At 34.1% G+C, this 15675-nt stretch overlaps 1 protein-coding gene across 1 annotated transcript in view; it reads right to left on the reverse strand.

The window, feature by feature from the left end:
• Positions 1-15675, reverse strand: part of Phyhd1 (Phytanoyl-CoA dioxygenase domain containing 1) — an 81840-nt gene that overhangs the window by 16683 nt on the left and 49482 nt on the right. Inside the window, exons 3-4 of the mRNA XM_089102240.1 lie at positions 11595-11859; positions 8634-8879 (exon numbers count right to left, since the gene is read on the reverse strand). Coding sequence (XP_088958366.1) covers positions 8634-8879; positions 11595-11859 — 511 coding nt within the window. The remainder of the gene's footprint in view (positions 1-8633; positions 8880-11594; positions 11860-15675) is intronic.

Genomic DNA, 15675 nt, shown 5'->3' on the forward strand with positions numbered 1-15675 from the left:
TGTAGATTTAGAAGATGGTAACGTTTCAATTACGTCTATCATGTTCTGAAAACCCAGATTCTATAAAAGCGATAAGTAAACAAGGTCAGGGACGTTGTTTGGGGGGCAGTTGTCCCCCATATATAGACCCCTCTTGTCCCTCAATAAAATTGCTGGAGCTACACCCCTGAACAAGGTGGGAAGGACCATAGCTGAATATGATTTTGCCAACACCTTTCTTTTCAGGGTAGATTTTATTAAGGAAACCAGATTGCTGCAGCTCGTACGCAAATTCTTCATAATATTTGAAATTAAAAGCTGACTGACACTTCTAATATTTTGACCGTTGGTGATACCCAAATACTTTGGGTGATACCCAAATACTTTATTGAATGCTTGGGAAGGTTCAAATTTGTTCAAACAAAACACCCTTTAATGATTAACTTACATATCTAGGCGTCGTGGCAGTGAATTCTAGGAACACTCTCTTGAGAGCTAACACTGAGACCAATACTTTTATATCTTTGTAACAGGTATTCAGTATTCTCTTTAATTAAAACTTTCCGAGAATGTACGAGCAGAAATAAGGTCATATAATAATTAAAACTTAAGACGATCGGAAATTACTATCAAAGAATAAATGAAGCCCCAAACGAACAGAAACTAAAATAAATAATCACGTTGTATATAAAGATTAATCGAAAAAACTTTTTGTACAAAATAATTTTTTTTAAAAAGTAAACAACTCCATTAAATCAAAAATGAACTAAAATAGAATCAAATAATCTACCAAGCATACAACTACCACAAACCAGTATCAATAAATAAATGAAACCCAAAACAAACAGCCAGAATATAACTTGTACTTTACAGAAAAAAATTCAAATGAATTTACTGAAAAAATGTGCATTTTCAGTTTAATATACATAAGCTGATATTTATTCCTTAAAATCTTAATTAATTTTCGTTTTTTTTAAAGTTATAAGTGAAAACATTTAAAAGAATTTTTTTTCAGCAAAGTACAAATTATATCCTGGCTTTCAGAAAGCATAGGGTTTAGAACCCTACTCAGATTAATTTTTGCTCGTTTTGAGTTTGACTTATTTTAATTTCTGTTTGTTTTGGGTTTTAATTATTTATTGATACTGATTTGTGGTAGTTGTATGCTTGGTAGATTTGATTCTATTTTTGTTCAGTTTTTGTTTAATGGAGTTCTTTAATTTTCTTTGAAAAACTTATTTTTTGCAAAAAGTTTTTTTGATTAATTTCTGTTCGTTTTATATTAACATAATCTTTTTCAGGGAGAAAGACTGAGCCTCTTCTGAAGTTTTAACAACAATCCCTTCCATAAAAACCTTTAACGCTCCCTGGGCATAACTTAAAACCCTTGTACCTAATCTCTGGGGTTTGTTTCAACCCCAAAAGCCTTGTTATATGATTAAATAAAAAAAACAAGTTTTTTAAACTGAAAGTAAGGAGCGACATTAAAACTTAAAACGAACAGAAATTATTCCGTATATGAAAGGGGCTGTCCCATCCTCAACGCCTCACTCTTTACACTAAAATTTTTTATTTTTTTAAAAAATAAAGTTGGACACTGATTAAAAATTTAGTGTAACGTGCGAGGCGTGGCGGAGGAGACAGCCCCTTACATATAAGGAATAATTTCTTTTCGTTTTAAGTTTTAATGTCGCTCCTTACTTTCAGTTTAAAAAACTTGTTTTTTTGTATTTAATTTCTGATCATTTTTTAGTTAATGCAGCTTTTATTTTAAAATACAAAATTCCACATTTTTGCAGATAGGAGTTTGAAGGTTCTTTAATAATGTTCTTTGGTAAGCTGAATCTGATGGTGTGATTTTCGTTAAAGTTACTTAAAAAAATTTGCAATTAAAACAAAATTTTATTGTTTAAAAAGAATTGAGTTGTGAGAAAGTCAAACTTTAGCGTAAAGAGCGAGGCGTTGAGGAGGGGACAACCCCTTTCATATACGGAATAATTTCTGTTCGTTTTCAAGTTTTAACGTCGTTCCTTACTTTCAATTAAAAAAAACTTGTTTTTTTTTATTTCATTTGTGAACGTTTTTGAATTAATGCAGGTTTTTATTTTTGCTCACCGTGCATAAATAATTAAAACGAAATTTGCATATTAATTTACTTTTATTTGGTTAAATGGCTTTCTCGAAACTTGTTGAATTTTATTTACTAACGTTTTTATTAGTAATAAATATACGTAACTTACGAATTAACTTACGGAACGAACTTCTATATTCATAGATTTTTATTACGTATATTAGGGGATTTGCCCCCTAGTCAATACCTTGCTCTTTAAGCTAAAGTTCGAATTTTGTTCCAATTCCTTAAAAATGACCCCTTAATCACAAAGGCCGTTAATTAGAATAAATAGCTCTTATGAAAGTACTAAAAAATCTTTGGCTTAAAGAGCGAGGCATTGACTAGAAGGTGAACCCAATCATTTTTTTGTTCGTTTTAAATTTTGATGTTGCTCCTTACTTTCAGTTGAAAAACTTATTTTTTATATTTAATTTCTGATTTTTTTTAAAATAATGATGGGAAATCCCGCGCCCCCTTCATAGCAATGTCCCTTCCCCCATTAAAACTTCCTTAATGAAAAGATCCTCCCATATAACCCCCAACCCACCCCCGCCCCTCACTACCAGAAAAAACTCCCCCTGAAAACGTCTGTATACTACCCAATAACCAACACTATATGTTAACATTGGGTAAAGTTTATAACTTTCAGCCCCCCCCCCCCTGGGGGCTTTGAGGGATTAAGTCATCCTAAAAGACATAGTTATTATATTTTTCGATCATGCTGAACTAAATGACAATCTCAAAATCTTGATCGGGTTACTTTGGGAAAAAATGAGCGTGGGAGGGGGCCTAGTTGCCTTCCATTTTTGTGTCATTTAAAAAGGGCACTAGAACTTTTAATTTCCGTTCCAATGAGCCCTCCCACGATATTCTAGGACCACTGGGTCGATACGATCACCCCTGGGAAAAAAAAATATATATATATATAAATAAACACGCATTTGTGATCTTTCTTCTGGCAAAAAATGGAAAATTCCACGTTTTTGTAGATAGGAGCTTGAAGCCTCTACAGTAGGGTTCTCTGATACGCTGAATATGATGGTGTGATTTACATTAAGGTTCTATAACTTTTAGGGGGTCTTTCCCCCTTTTTTCGAAAATCAGCCAAATTTTCTCAGGCGCGTAACTTTTGATGGGTAAGATTAAACTTGATGAAACTTATATATTTGAAATAAGAATTAAATCTGATTCTTTTGATGTATCTATTGGTATCAAAATTCCATTTTTAGAGTCTCTGTTACCATTGAGCCGGGTCGCTCCTTACTTACAGTTCGTACCACGAACTGTTTGATATTCAGACTTGAATAGAATCTCAAAATTTCTATTAGAAGCATTTCGCGACAATATGACGTGTGTCTAGGGGTGAGAGGGTAGCTGCTCTCTGATCACTTTGACTCTTAAAAAGAGCACTAGAGCATCTTATTACCAATCAAATGAGCCCCCTTTTAATTTTATAGGATGTTTTTGGGTAATTTATAGGCGTGTATTGCCCTCAAATAACTTTCTATTAATAAACACGGCACTAGTCCTCTCAATTTCAAATCGAATGGGACCTTTTTGAAGCTACTACGACAAAACTTTCTATAAACATTATATGCCCCAAGGGAATAAATTACGCCCCTTGTCATGAGGGCTATGTGGGGAGGGTTGTCATCTTCAAAGACATAATTCTCAGACCTATCAGCTACGTTTAACAAAACGACCATATAAAAATAATGATCGGAAATGTTTGGCGAATGATGGGAGTTGGGGAGGGGGGGGGGCTATTCTCCCTCTGATTACTTTCGACAATTAAAAAGGGCAATAGCCCTCTCAATTTCCAATCGAAAGAGCCCTTTTTGAAGTTTTTACGACAACACTTTCTATGTGACATTATATGCCCCGGGAGGATATTTTACAACCTTAACCCTGAGAGCAGCTTGGGGGTTGTCATACTCAAAAACATAATTTTTGGACCCTTCAGCTAAGTTCTACAAAATTGCTGTACCAAAATGCTGATAATAAGGGCACTAGCCCTCTCAATTCCCAACTGAACGAGTCGTTTTTGAAGTTTCTACGACAACGCTGGCAAAGACCTATTTTATAGAACTTTCAACTACGGTGAAAAAAATGTCTATATCAAAATTTTGATTGGATGTGTTTCGTGAAATGGTAGGCTTGAGAGGGGGGTTAGTTGCCCTCGAATCACTTTCGACTATTAAATCGGGCGCTAGCGCTTTCAATTTCCAATCGAATGAGCCCTTTTTGAAGTTTCTACGACAACACTTTCTATAAAACCCACGAGACAAGATTTTCTATAAAAAAACCTTATTTGCCCCCAGAGCAAAACTTACAACCTTAGCCCTGAGGGCTCTGGGGGGAGTGTCATCCTCAAAGACCTAATTTCCGAAACTTCCATCTACGCTGAACTAAATGGCTATCTAAAAATTTTTATTGTATGTGTTTGGGGGAAGGTGGGCGAGAGAGCGGGGGGGGGACTAGTTGCCCTCCAATCACTTTCGACCATTAAAAAGGGCACTAGCCCTTTGAATTTCCAATCGAATGTGACCTTCTTGAAGTCTCAACAAAAACGCTTTCTATAAAAACCTTATATGCTCCTAGGTCATAACTTACAACCCTTACCTTGAGGGGTTTGTCATCCTTTAAGACATAATTTCCAGAACTTTCAACTATGTTGAACACAATGCCATCTCAAAATTTTAATTGTATGTGTTTGGCAGAATGGTGGGCATGAGAGGGGGGTACTTGTCTCTCCAATCACTTTTGACTATTAAAACGGGCACTGGCTTTTTCAATTTCCAATGAAATGTGCTCTTTTTGAAGTGTCTATGACAACACTTTATATAAAAACCTTATATGCCTCCAGAGTATAACTTATAGCCCTTGCCCTGAGGGCTCTGAGGGGCTTATCATTCTAAAGTACCTAATTTCCAGAACTTTTAACTACGTTGAACAAAATAAATATATCAAAATTTTGATTGGATGTGTTTGGGGAAATTGTGGGAGTGAGAGGGAGGTTAGTTGCTCTCCAATTACTTTCAACTATTAAAAAGGGCACTAGCCCTTTGAATTTCCAATCGAGTGAGCCCTTTTTTAAGTTTTCGACAACGGTTTCTATAAAAAACTCATATTCCCCAAGGGCATAACTTACAACCCTTTCCCTGAGGGCTGTGGGGGGTTGTCATCCTCAAAGACATAATTTCCAGAACTTTCAACTACGTTGAGAAAAATGTCTATCTCAAAATTTTGATTGTATACGTTTGGGAAAATAGTGGGCGTAAGAGGAGGGTTAGTTGCCCTCCTATTACTTTTGACTATTAAAAAGGCCACTAGCCATTTCAATTTCCAATAAAATGAACCCTATTTGAAGTCTCTACGACAATGCTTTCTATAAAAACCCTATATGCCCCCAGGGCATAACTTACAACCCTTGCCCGGAGGGCTATCGGGTTGTCATCCTTAAAGACCTAGTCCAAAACTATCAACTACGTTGAACAAAGTGGCTATCTAAAAATTTTGATTGTATGTGTTTGGGAAAAAGGTGGTTGTGAGAGGGGGATTAGTTGCCCTCCAATCACTTTCGACTATTAAAAAGAGCATTAGCCTTTTGAATTTCCAATTGAATGCGCCCTTTGTCAAGTTTCTACGACAAAGCTTTCAATAAAAAACCTTATATGTCCCAAAGGAATGACTTGCAACCCTTGTCCTAAGGGCTTTGTGAGGGCTACCATCCTCAAAGACCTAATTTCCAGAACTATCAACTGCGTTGAACAAAACGGCTATCTCAAAATTTTGATTGGATGTGTTTCGATAAATGGTGGGCGTAGAAGGGTTGTTAGTTGCTTTCCAATCACTTTCGACTATTACAAAGCGTACTAGACTTTTCAATATCCAATCGAATGAGCCCCCTTTGAAGTTTCTACGACAACACTTTCTATGAAAACCTTATATGCCCCCAGTGCATAACTTATAACCCTTGGCCTGAGGACTGTGGAGGGCGAGGGGGGTTCAGAATTTTCAACTACGTTGAACAAAATGGCTGTCTCAAAATTTTGATTGGATGTGTTTGGGGAAAAGGTGGGGTGAGAGGGGGGTTAGTTGCCCTCCAATCACTTTCGACTATTCAAAAGTGAACTAGCCCTTTGAATTTCCGATCGAATGAGCGTTTTTTGAAGTTTCTACGTCAACGCTTTCTGTAAAAAACTTATATGCCCCCAGGGTATAACTTACAACCCTTGCCCTGAGGGCTGTGGGTGTCCTCCTCAAAAACATAATTTCTATCAGAAAATCAACTACGCTGAACAAAATGGCTATCTTAAAATTTTGATTGGATGTGTTTGGGGAAATGGTACGCGTGGAAGGGGTGTTAGTTGCCTTCCAATCACTTTCGACTATTAAAAAGGACACAAATCACTCCAATTTCCAATCGAATGAGCCCTTTTTGAAGTTTCTACGACAACTCCTTCGATAGGAATTGCCCTGGTCTAAAATAAAAAATAAATAAATAATAAATAATACATTGTGCCAACATCATTCTTTACTTAGGCAGCGCTATTGCGCTGCCTATGATAACAGATACTGATATAGATAAATAAATAAATTCTACCACAAGTAAACATTAAAATTAGCACTCAAGCCAAAACTTGAAACGAACAAAAATTACTATAAACGGAAGTTTGTCTACTCCCCCCCGCCTCCTCTAATCATCAACCTTCTAAAGCCTATTGCGTCACTTGCCTTTTACTGTAAACAAAATATAATAAAACGTTTTATATAATTGCAACATAAAAAAGTAAAAAATTACAGTAAAATAAACTTCTGAATTGCCAAAATTTCCAGGGTTTAATTTCGTTGTATTTTCATTAATTTCAGTATATTTTCATTAGCTGTTTTCAGTAATCTTAATTATTGTTCATATATATATATATATATATATATATATATATATATATATATATATATATATATATATATATATATATATATATATATATATATATATATATATATATATATTTATATATATATATATATATATATATATATATATATATATATATATATATATATATATATATATATTTATTTATATCTATATATTTATATATATATATATATATATATATATATATATATATATATATATATATATATATATATATATATATATATATATATATATATATATATATATATATATATATATATATATATATATATATATATATATATATATATATATATATATATTTATATTATATTATATTTATATATTATATTTCTTATATTTTAGTTTTTATATATCATTTTTTACATTTAACATTTTTTTATATTCAGTAATCTACGATTTAATTTGTTACTTTTTGTCGATGTTCTATAACGTTAAAGCACACTGTTCAAAATACGTTTAGTTTTCAATAAAAAACGAGTGGTGCAAAAGACTTTAGAAAGTTCAAAAAAAGAAGAGGGGCTGTAGCCAAATCCCCATTATTAGTAATTTATGATCGTTTTAACTTCAACTTTTTTTTCATTTTAATTTATAATCGTTTTAGGACTTATTTATTCATCTATTTCAGTTTCTTTTATCTGTATGTTTGATGCAGTGATTTATTTCAATTTCTCTTCGTATATTCTTTGATGGTAATTTCAGTTTGTTTCAAGTATGAATTATTACAAGACTTTATTTGTGTCGTCTTAAAGTTTAAGATGGCTCTATACGTTTCTTTGGAAAACTTCTTTTTTGGATTTTTTTTAACTGATAGTAAAAGATTAAAAATTGTTCGGACGAATATAAACAACCCCTCTTATTGCCATTTTCTTCCAATTATCGTTGAAACTAAACGAAACGGTTTGTAATATCTAGAGGACCCCGACACACATAGCTTATTTCAGGAACCGATTCCAACAGCTCAGTGGGATAATGATAGCGGTAAAAAAGATTTCCCTTTGCACGAGATTTTCAAAACTAAACATCATGGACACCATTAGTCAACTGCAGGTTTTCAATAGTTGCATACTTGACCTCAACTTATTATTTAGTTCTTTTATTATTAAATATTAGTTATTATTGTTATTATTTAGTTCTTTTGATTTTCTCGTTGAAGAGAATGAAACGATTAAGGACTTTTTTTATGATCACGATGAAATTCGGCGCCGTTTTTATGAATCGGCACAGAAACCTAGAAAAATTTTAAAGCTCAAATTGCCGTCGTTTTCTTTGCAAATCGGTGCTGATTTGGCAAATCGACGCCGAAAAAGTTACGTGTATTCTAGACTTAAAGGAATACAAAATTAGTAAATTAAACTACAAGGTAAATTATATGTAAAGGTGCCTATATCTAGGTGCCTATCTATAACAATAGTCTATAGATCTAATGAGTAGACTGTATATAATTATCAATAGAGTAAATTGAGGTGCCAAATGGGAGGCGTAGGTGTGAGATATTGTCAATGGTTTTAATAACAAAGGTATCAATGGATTTAGCCTGTGTAGTGTATTAAAAGAAAAAAAAACATACATATCCTCGTGATTAAAATTTACCCTTTTTGCACGGTGCAGACACAAAATCTTTCTCATCATATGTTTCTAAAGGTCCAGTATAAGTTAAAGGGGCGCCATTTATTCCCGAAGGATTCCTTGTAAATCGAATATTGATCGGTTTCGTTTGTGAGCCTGGAATGAACCACAGGCAGCCATTTTCGATAGTCACGTCTTCCAACGCAATCCAAAATCCGACAACTTTCAAAGGTTCTGTGTACAGGTAGGAGCCATCCTGGTGAGCCTTCACTGCAAAAATTATTGTTTTAGTGTCTATGAATGGTCGCTCACTAATAAAAATAGGGCACATCTCCCTCCCCAGTGAAAAAATATACATACTGTAGAAATGTTATAGATGAGACACTTCCCTGGCCAAAAGTAGAAATGAAGAAATATAGAAATTCTTTTCCACGCAAGGGTTACTGACATTTTTAAACACTGATAAAAGAATCAACTGATTGTTTTCTAAATCAAATAAATGATCTTGATCAATGCCGCAATTTTTTCCGCTAGTAATTATAGAATTGAATAGCGAGCAATCTGTAGCTAATTTAAACTTAGTTTAATGCTTATCAATCATCTATTTTTAATATAACGGAACAGAAATTTTACCTTAAAAACATGTCTAGGGGAGGTCAGGGTTGAACCGGATAAAGTTCGGCAATCGCAAATATCTTATTTGTTCATGAATAGAAAGCGGAAATTTGACGTTCACTAAATACTTCTCAGAATAAGGAATTATTTTCAGAATTTCTTCGAATGGTCTTCAATTTTTTCAAAATCTGGATTCATACTATTGGTCAAAGTGTCCGGAATGACCCCACCTGGTGGGGTTTGGTTTGGATACGCTGGGGCTTAAAAGGGACAAGCTTCAAAAGGGGCAAAAATCTGCCTACGGACCTATAGAAATACTAAATTCGTCCATAAAACATTTTTTATTTACTTCAAATACAATTGCACAAAATTATTAAAATGAAGATTTAAAAGAAAAAAGAGCGTCTTCAGGTTGGCTGATTAAGACATATTGGGTGGTGAGAAATCAAGTTCGAAGTTAAAGCTTTGAATTGCTCTGGTGGTTCCTCCGCGGGATAAAAGTTATGGTAGAATATCAGAAAAATCCACCCTTGCAACATCTTCTAACTCAGGGAACAGAAACTTCTGGGTTTTCTTGCGCATGTAACTGATAGTAGCTTCGACATCTGCAATATCCTGGACTAAGCCAACGCAGCAGCGGGTTGACTTCTTTAACTGGAGTTTGACAAGGACGTAATCTCTTACTGACAAGGAAGGTGGGCTAAATGGCGAATCATCATGGTTATCTTCTTCACAAAAAGTTTTATGACCCATCAGATGAATCATACAGCTTTAGATCCACCACGGACGTTACCTTAGGTTTTTTTTCTCTCCTTTCCACGCTTTCTGCCTAAGTTTCTTCTATCTCTGGGGGGTCAGTGAGTATCCTGGTTCTTCTAGTTTAACGACGGGTACGAAATCTTGCGTGAACACTCCCATATGCGGAAAAGATCTAATCATTTCTGGGGTCATTCTAGCAAACTGACCTTGCGGGCTGGTAGTTGACGGCCTGGGAGGAGGAGTGGCGTCTACAACAGTTTTTCTAAACTAGTTCCTTTGCTGCAACAGTTTTGCCGATATACGTATTACTAGCTTCAGCAACTGAAAATATGACTCAGGTTGTAGGCGCTTTGCATTAAACTTCATTTCTTTTCTTGTTTTCAAAGATGAACCCGGGTACAATTAAAGGCTTAAGAACATGTACTGAAAACCGGAATGCTAAATAAATAAATACCCCGCACTGGTGTATAGTGCAATTGTTTATAGCAAGTCTCTGCAATTCGGCAAGAAAACATTTAGTGTTCATTCTTTGACTGCGTGTTTAAAATAAAACATACATTTAATATAATTCAAATTCTTAGAATTTGCAGTTTGAACTTTCTTATATAGAAGGAAGTATTTATGAACATACTTTTTTAAGACCGATAGGAAAGAAAGCACTCAGTGGTTTCTCTGGTGTCACCAACTGGTTGAGTGAGGTTGTTAACTTTGGATAGTTCCTATAACTCAGTAGTTGAGTAGTACACAAAATGCGTTTAGATTCTGGAGAGTAAAAATCTAGTTAACTCTTTTTCTCAGTCCTATGTTTTAACGTTGGCTCTATTACATATTTCACAGAAGTGGCACAACTCTAAGAATATTGACTGTTAAAGGTTGATAGTGTTTTATTTACCCCCTTTGTCTCTAAAAAGTATTCAACTCTAAATTTTGCCGTTCAACAAGCAAATTCTTTATTTCAAAGCTGTATTTTCATATGCAAACAAATATTTTTGTAGCATTGTTATAGATAGAGCACATTCAAAAATATGTGTTTTTTTGCCTAAACAGAAACAACTTAAACTTTAGACTGGGTGGCTGGGTTCTGAAACAACAGAGCCCCCCTTATACTTAAGGTTATTTTCATTCTTTAAATAAAATTAGTTTTACGGGAAATCTCTATTTCGATGCTATTAAAGACTTAAAACCTTTTGGTTTGTTTATTATTTATATTTTTCCTTTTTATTTAACTTGTGTCAAATTCAATGGCTTTATTCTACTTCCCATATCAATGACGTTTGAATTAAGAGTTTCTTGTTTTACTAAGTAGCTTTTGTACACCATTTTAAATCAGGGCTATTTTAAGTTGAATTCATGCTGAATTGAAGCCGACAGAAGTGAAGCTCCAATAAAATCATGTAATCAAAATCTAAATTACTATCCCATTCATGAAAATTTCAAGTATTGTCTTCTGACAATTATTTTATAAAACTGGTATAACGATACTCTTTTTTTTAAGGCTTATTTTCTCATTTATTAAAAAATTAAAAGCCTTGGCTTTACGTTTAGAAGCAGAACGGAGCAGAATTACCTCCAACTCAGCAAAATGGATTAAAGAATTGAAATTTTACTTACCTTCCCCACCTATCTGTGGCTGTTTGAAAATGTACATGCTCTGTGCCACAACAGGTTGCTTGAAATTTAATACCCTACAAACATCCGTTACTTTTTTGCTGAATGTCACTTCCTTGAAACTAGGCTCAAGCCAGTGGAGGGCATGCCCTATTTTATTCAATGCTTTATCTTTAGAAACGCATAGATTTCCTTTATCGTCGACTGCACTTGCCTCAAAAAAATATCGGATCTTGTCTCCACTTTCGAGAAAATACAGATCACTGGCCTGAAAAAAAGGGGAACGATATACAACTGCGAAAAATAATCCAATCAATAGTCGTTTTTTGAATCTTCCAAATGTTACTAAATTAAAAAGAAGGTATAGCCTGCAATTTTTTGTGAAAATAATTATTAGTTTTAAAAGATGGAAATTTACTTTCAATATATTATATGAATAGAAAAGGAGTAATTATTGATTTTGTGATAATGACTTAGCAACCTGAAACGCACAGAAATAACCACGGAGTATATTATATCAGCAAACCCAGCCCGCAAAAGATAAGCTCTCCTTGCCAATTCTTACCATATTCTATATTCTTACCAACTCTTACCACCAACCTTTACCATATCCTAACCAATTGTAATGCAGCTTTAAAGTTCAACAAAATTATTAATTCGTCCATTTTTTACTGATTCAAGTCAACATGAAATCACCCAAATAGGAGTTGATTGAGCCAGCATTGAGTTTTGGCACTTGGCTGTCACTGTTGATTACTGATTGCAGGCAGGGTCTTATTTAATATTTTATTTTGGATTTTGCAACATTTTTGGGGTTGGGAGATGGGGAACAACCCTTCAAAAGACCATAGTAGCAGCTAAGCTCTAGGATATTTTTTTAGTGTTAATAGTCGAAGGCGGGGGGGGGGGGGGGTTGAACGTAGATATAATTAAAGCGAATAAAAAACCTAAAATACCTTTAAATAATAAATAGAACTAATTCTATTATCTGCCTAATTAGTTACTTAGTCAGTATTTATTCAACTTTAAAAACGTCTTTGGGGGAGTGGGGAGCAAACCATAGCATATATTAAATACGTAACCTAACCTAACCTAGGTACCTCCCCCCCCCCAAAAAAAACACCAAAGAACAACACTTTAAATATCTTAAAACCACGCTATAGCCTACAATGTATTTCTCTACTGCGGTGTATTGAATCAAACAGTTCGTGGTAACGAACTGTAAGTAAGGAGCGACCCGGCTCAATGGTAACCGAAACTCTAGAAAACGGTATTTTGATACAAATAGACACATCAAAAGAATTGGATTTTAATGCTGATTTCAAATATATAAGTTTCATCAAGTTTAGTCCTATCCATCAAAAGCTACGCTCCTGAGAAAATTTGACTGATTTTCGAAAAAATGGCGAAAGACCCCCTAAAAGTTATAGAACCTTAATGAAAACCACACCATCATATTCAGCGTATCAGAGAACCCTACTGTAGAGGTTTCAAGCTCCTATCTACAAAAATATGGAATTTTGCATTTTTGCCAGAAGAAAGATTGCGTGTTTATTTGTTTTTTTTCCCAGGGGTGATCGTATCGACCCAGTGGTCCTAGAATATCGTGGGAGGGCTCATTGGAATGGAAGTCAAAAGTTCTAGTGCCATTTTTAAGTGACCAAAAAAAATGGAGGGCAACTAGGCCTCCTCCCACGCTCATTTTTTTCCCAAAGTCACCTGATCAAAATTTTGAGATATCAATTTTGTTCAGCATGTTCGAAAATATTATAAGTATTTCTTTTAGGATGACTTAATACCCCAAAGTTCCCGGGGGGAGGGCTGAAAGTTATGAACTTTACCCAATGTTAACACGTAGTATTGGTTATTGTGAAGTATACAAACGTTTTCAGGGGAGATTTTTTCTGGTAGTGGAGGGGGGGTGGTCGGGGGTTATGTGGGAGGATCTTTCCATGAACGAAGTTTTCATGGGGGAAGGGACATTGCTATGAAGGGGACACCGGACTTCCCAGCATTATTTAAAAAAAATCAGAAATTAAATATAAAAAAACAAGTTTTTCAGCTGCAACAGCAGCAACATCAAAACTTTAAACGAACAGAAAATATTACATATATGATTGGGTTCACCCCCTAGTCAATACCTCGCTCTTTAAGCCAAAGATTTTTTAGTACTTTCATAAGAGTTATTTATTCTAATTAACGGCCTTTGTGATTAAGCGGTTATTTTTAAAGAATTGGAACAAAATTCGAACTTAAGCTGAAAGAGCAAGGTATTGACTAGGGGGCGAACCGCCTAATATACGTATTAAAAATATATGAATATAGAAGTTCGTTACGTAAGTTAATTCGTAAGTTACGTATATTTATTACTAATAAAAACGCTCTTAAATAAAATTAAACAAGTTTCGAGAAAGCCATTTAACCAAATAAAAGAAATTAATATGTAAATTTTGTTTTAATTATTCATGTACGGTGAGCTAAGTTTAAAACCTGCATTTAGTCAAAAATGTTCAAAAATTAAATAAAAAAAAAGAATTTTAACTGAAAGTAAGGAACGACGTTAAAACTCAAACCGAACAGAAATTATTCCTTATATGAAAGGGGATGTCCCCCCCTTAACGCCTCGCTCTTTACGCTAAAGTTTGACTTTCTCACAACTGTATTTTTTTAAACAATAAAAAACTTTAGCGCAAAGAGCGAGGCGTTGAGGAGGGGACAGCCCCTTTCATATACGGAATAATTTCTGTTCGTTTTAAGTTTTAACGTCGTTCCTTACTTTCAGTTAAAAAAAAACTTTTTTTTTTAATTTAATCATCTTGTAAAAACGGGTTTTTCATTGCGTCTTTCCCGTTTGACAGTAGCATCTCTTATTGGACTTCTTTAGAAAGGCCCTGATAATGCGAAAGTACTTTTTTTTTCTTTACAGACGTCTTAAATGTTCATATTTAAATCCTAATTTTTGTTGGCTAGTTTGCTCTAAGGATTTTATTGCGCTTGAATTTCATTTTACTTTTCTTTATGTTTGACTTCAATTATTTTGGCAAAGCTGAATTGGCAATGGATTTCAAATATACCTAATCAATTTTCTCTGAAATTATGTTGTTTCTTTGTTCCTTAATAAATGACTCAGTTTCACTTCAATGACAACAAACAGTGGAAATTGTATTAACTGGTAAAAAAAAAACTACCCTGAACAAATTGACTATCTTGTAGTCTCAAAACCAATGCTTCCATTTTCAGTTTTGAAAAATCCGGGAACGGGCTTACATTTTAGGGAGATGAAATAAAATTTTGGTGAAAAGAATAGATCTTGAAAGAATGAAGAAATTCTCAGTCAGGGGCGTAAACATTACTTTGCAGATAAAGAGAACAATGCAGATGAAACATTTCTCGTTGCTTCTAACAAGTATTGCGAAGTTTGTAGATAATTAGACTATATTATTACTACTACTGCTAACAACTTACTGCATCACCAAGCCGCATGATGCCCACACATCTCTGCATGTTTCTCCTCCACCCCGATCAACTGAAAGCTATCCTCTTTACACCCTCGCAAGAAGTTCCAATTTTCTTTAGATCCTTCGTTACGACCAACTTCCATCCCATGCCTGCTTTTATTTTGGCCCTAGATGGACGGGTCAAATTGACGAGTTTTGGGCAATGTGTCATCCCTCATCTAAGAAACGTGTCCTAGCCATCTTAATATTTTTCATGATTAACTAAAAAAAATTCTTCCACAAAATAAGTTTCTCAAAGAAAAGTAAAGAACTCCATTAAATAAAAAAAAATGTAAATGTTTTTACTTTTATAACTTTAATAAATAAAATAATATTACCATTTTGATTACTAAATATCAGTATAGGCCTATGTATATTAAACTGACAATGCACATTCATTTGTATTTTTTCAGTAAAGTGCAAATTATGTTCTGGCTTTGGGAAGGCATAGGGGTTTTGAGCCCTACTCATGTTAATTTCTGCTCATTTTGAGTTAGACTTGGTTATTTATTGTAATTTCTGTTTGTTTTGGGTTTCATTTATTTATCGATGCTGGTTTGTGGTAGTTTCGCGCTTGGTAGATTATT

This window comes from Artemia sp. Qi Xiang Cuo, chromosome 16 (genome assembly GCF_049724085.1).
Source record: "Artemia sp. Qi Xiang Cuo chromosome 16, ASM4972408v1, whole genome shotgun sequence".
In the NCBI taxonomy this organism is placed as follows: Eukaryota; Metazoa; Arthropoda; class Branchiopoda; order Anostraca; family Artemiidae; genus Artemia; species Artemia sp. Qi Xiang Cuo.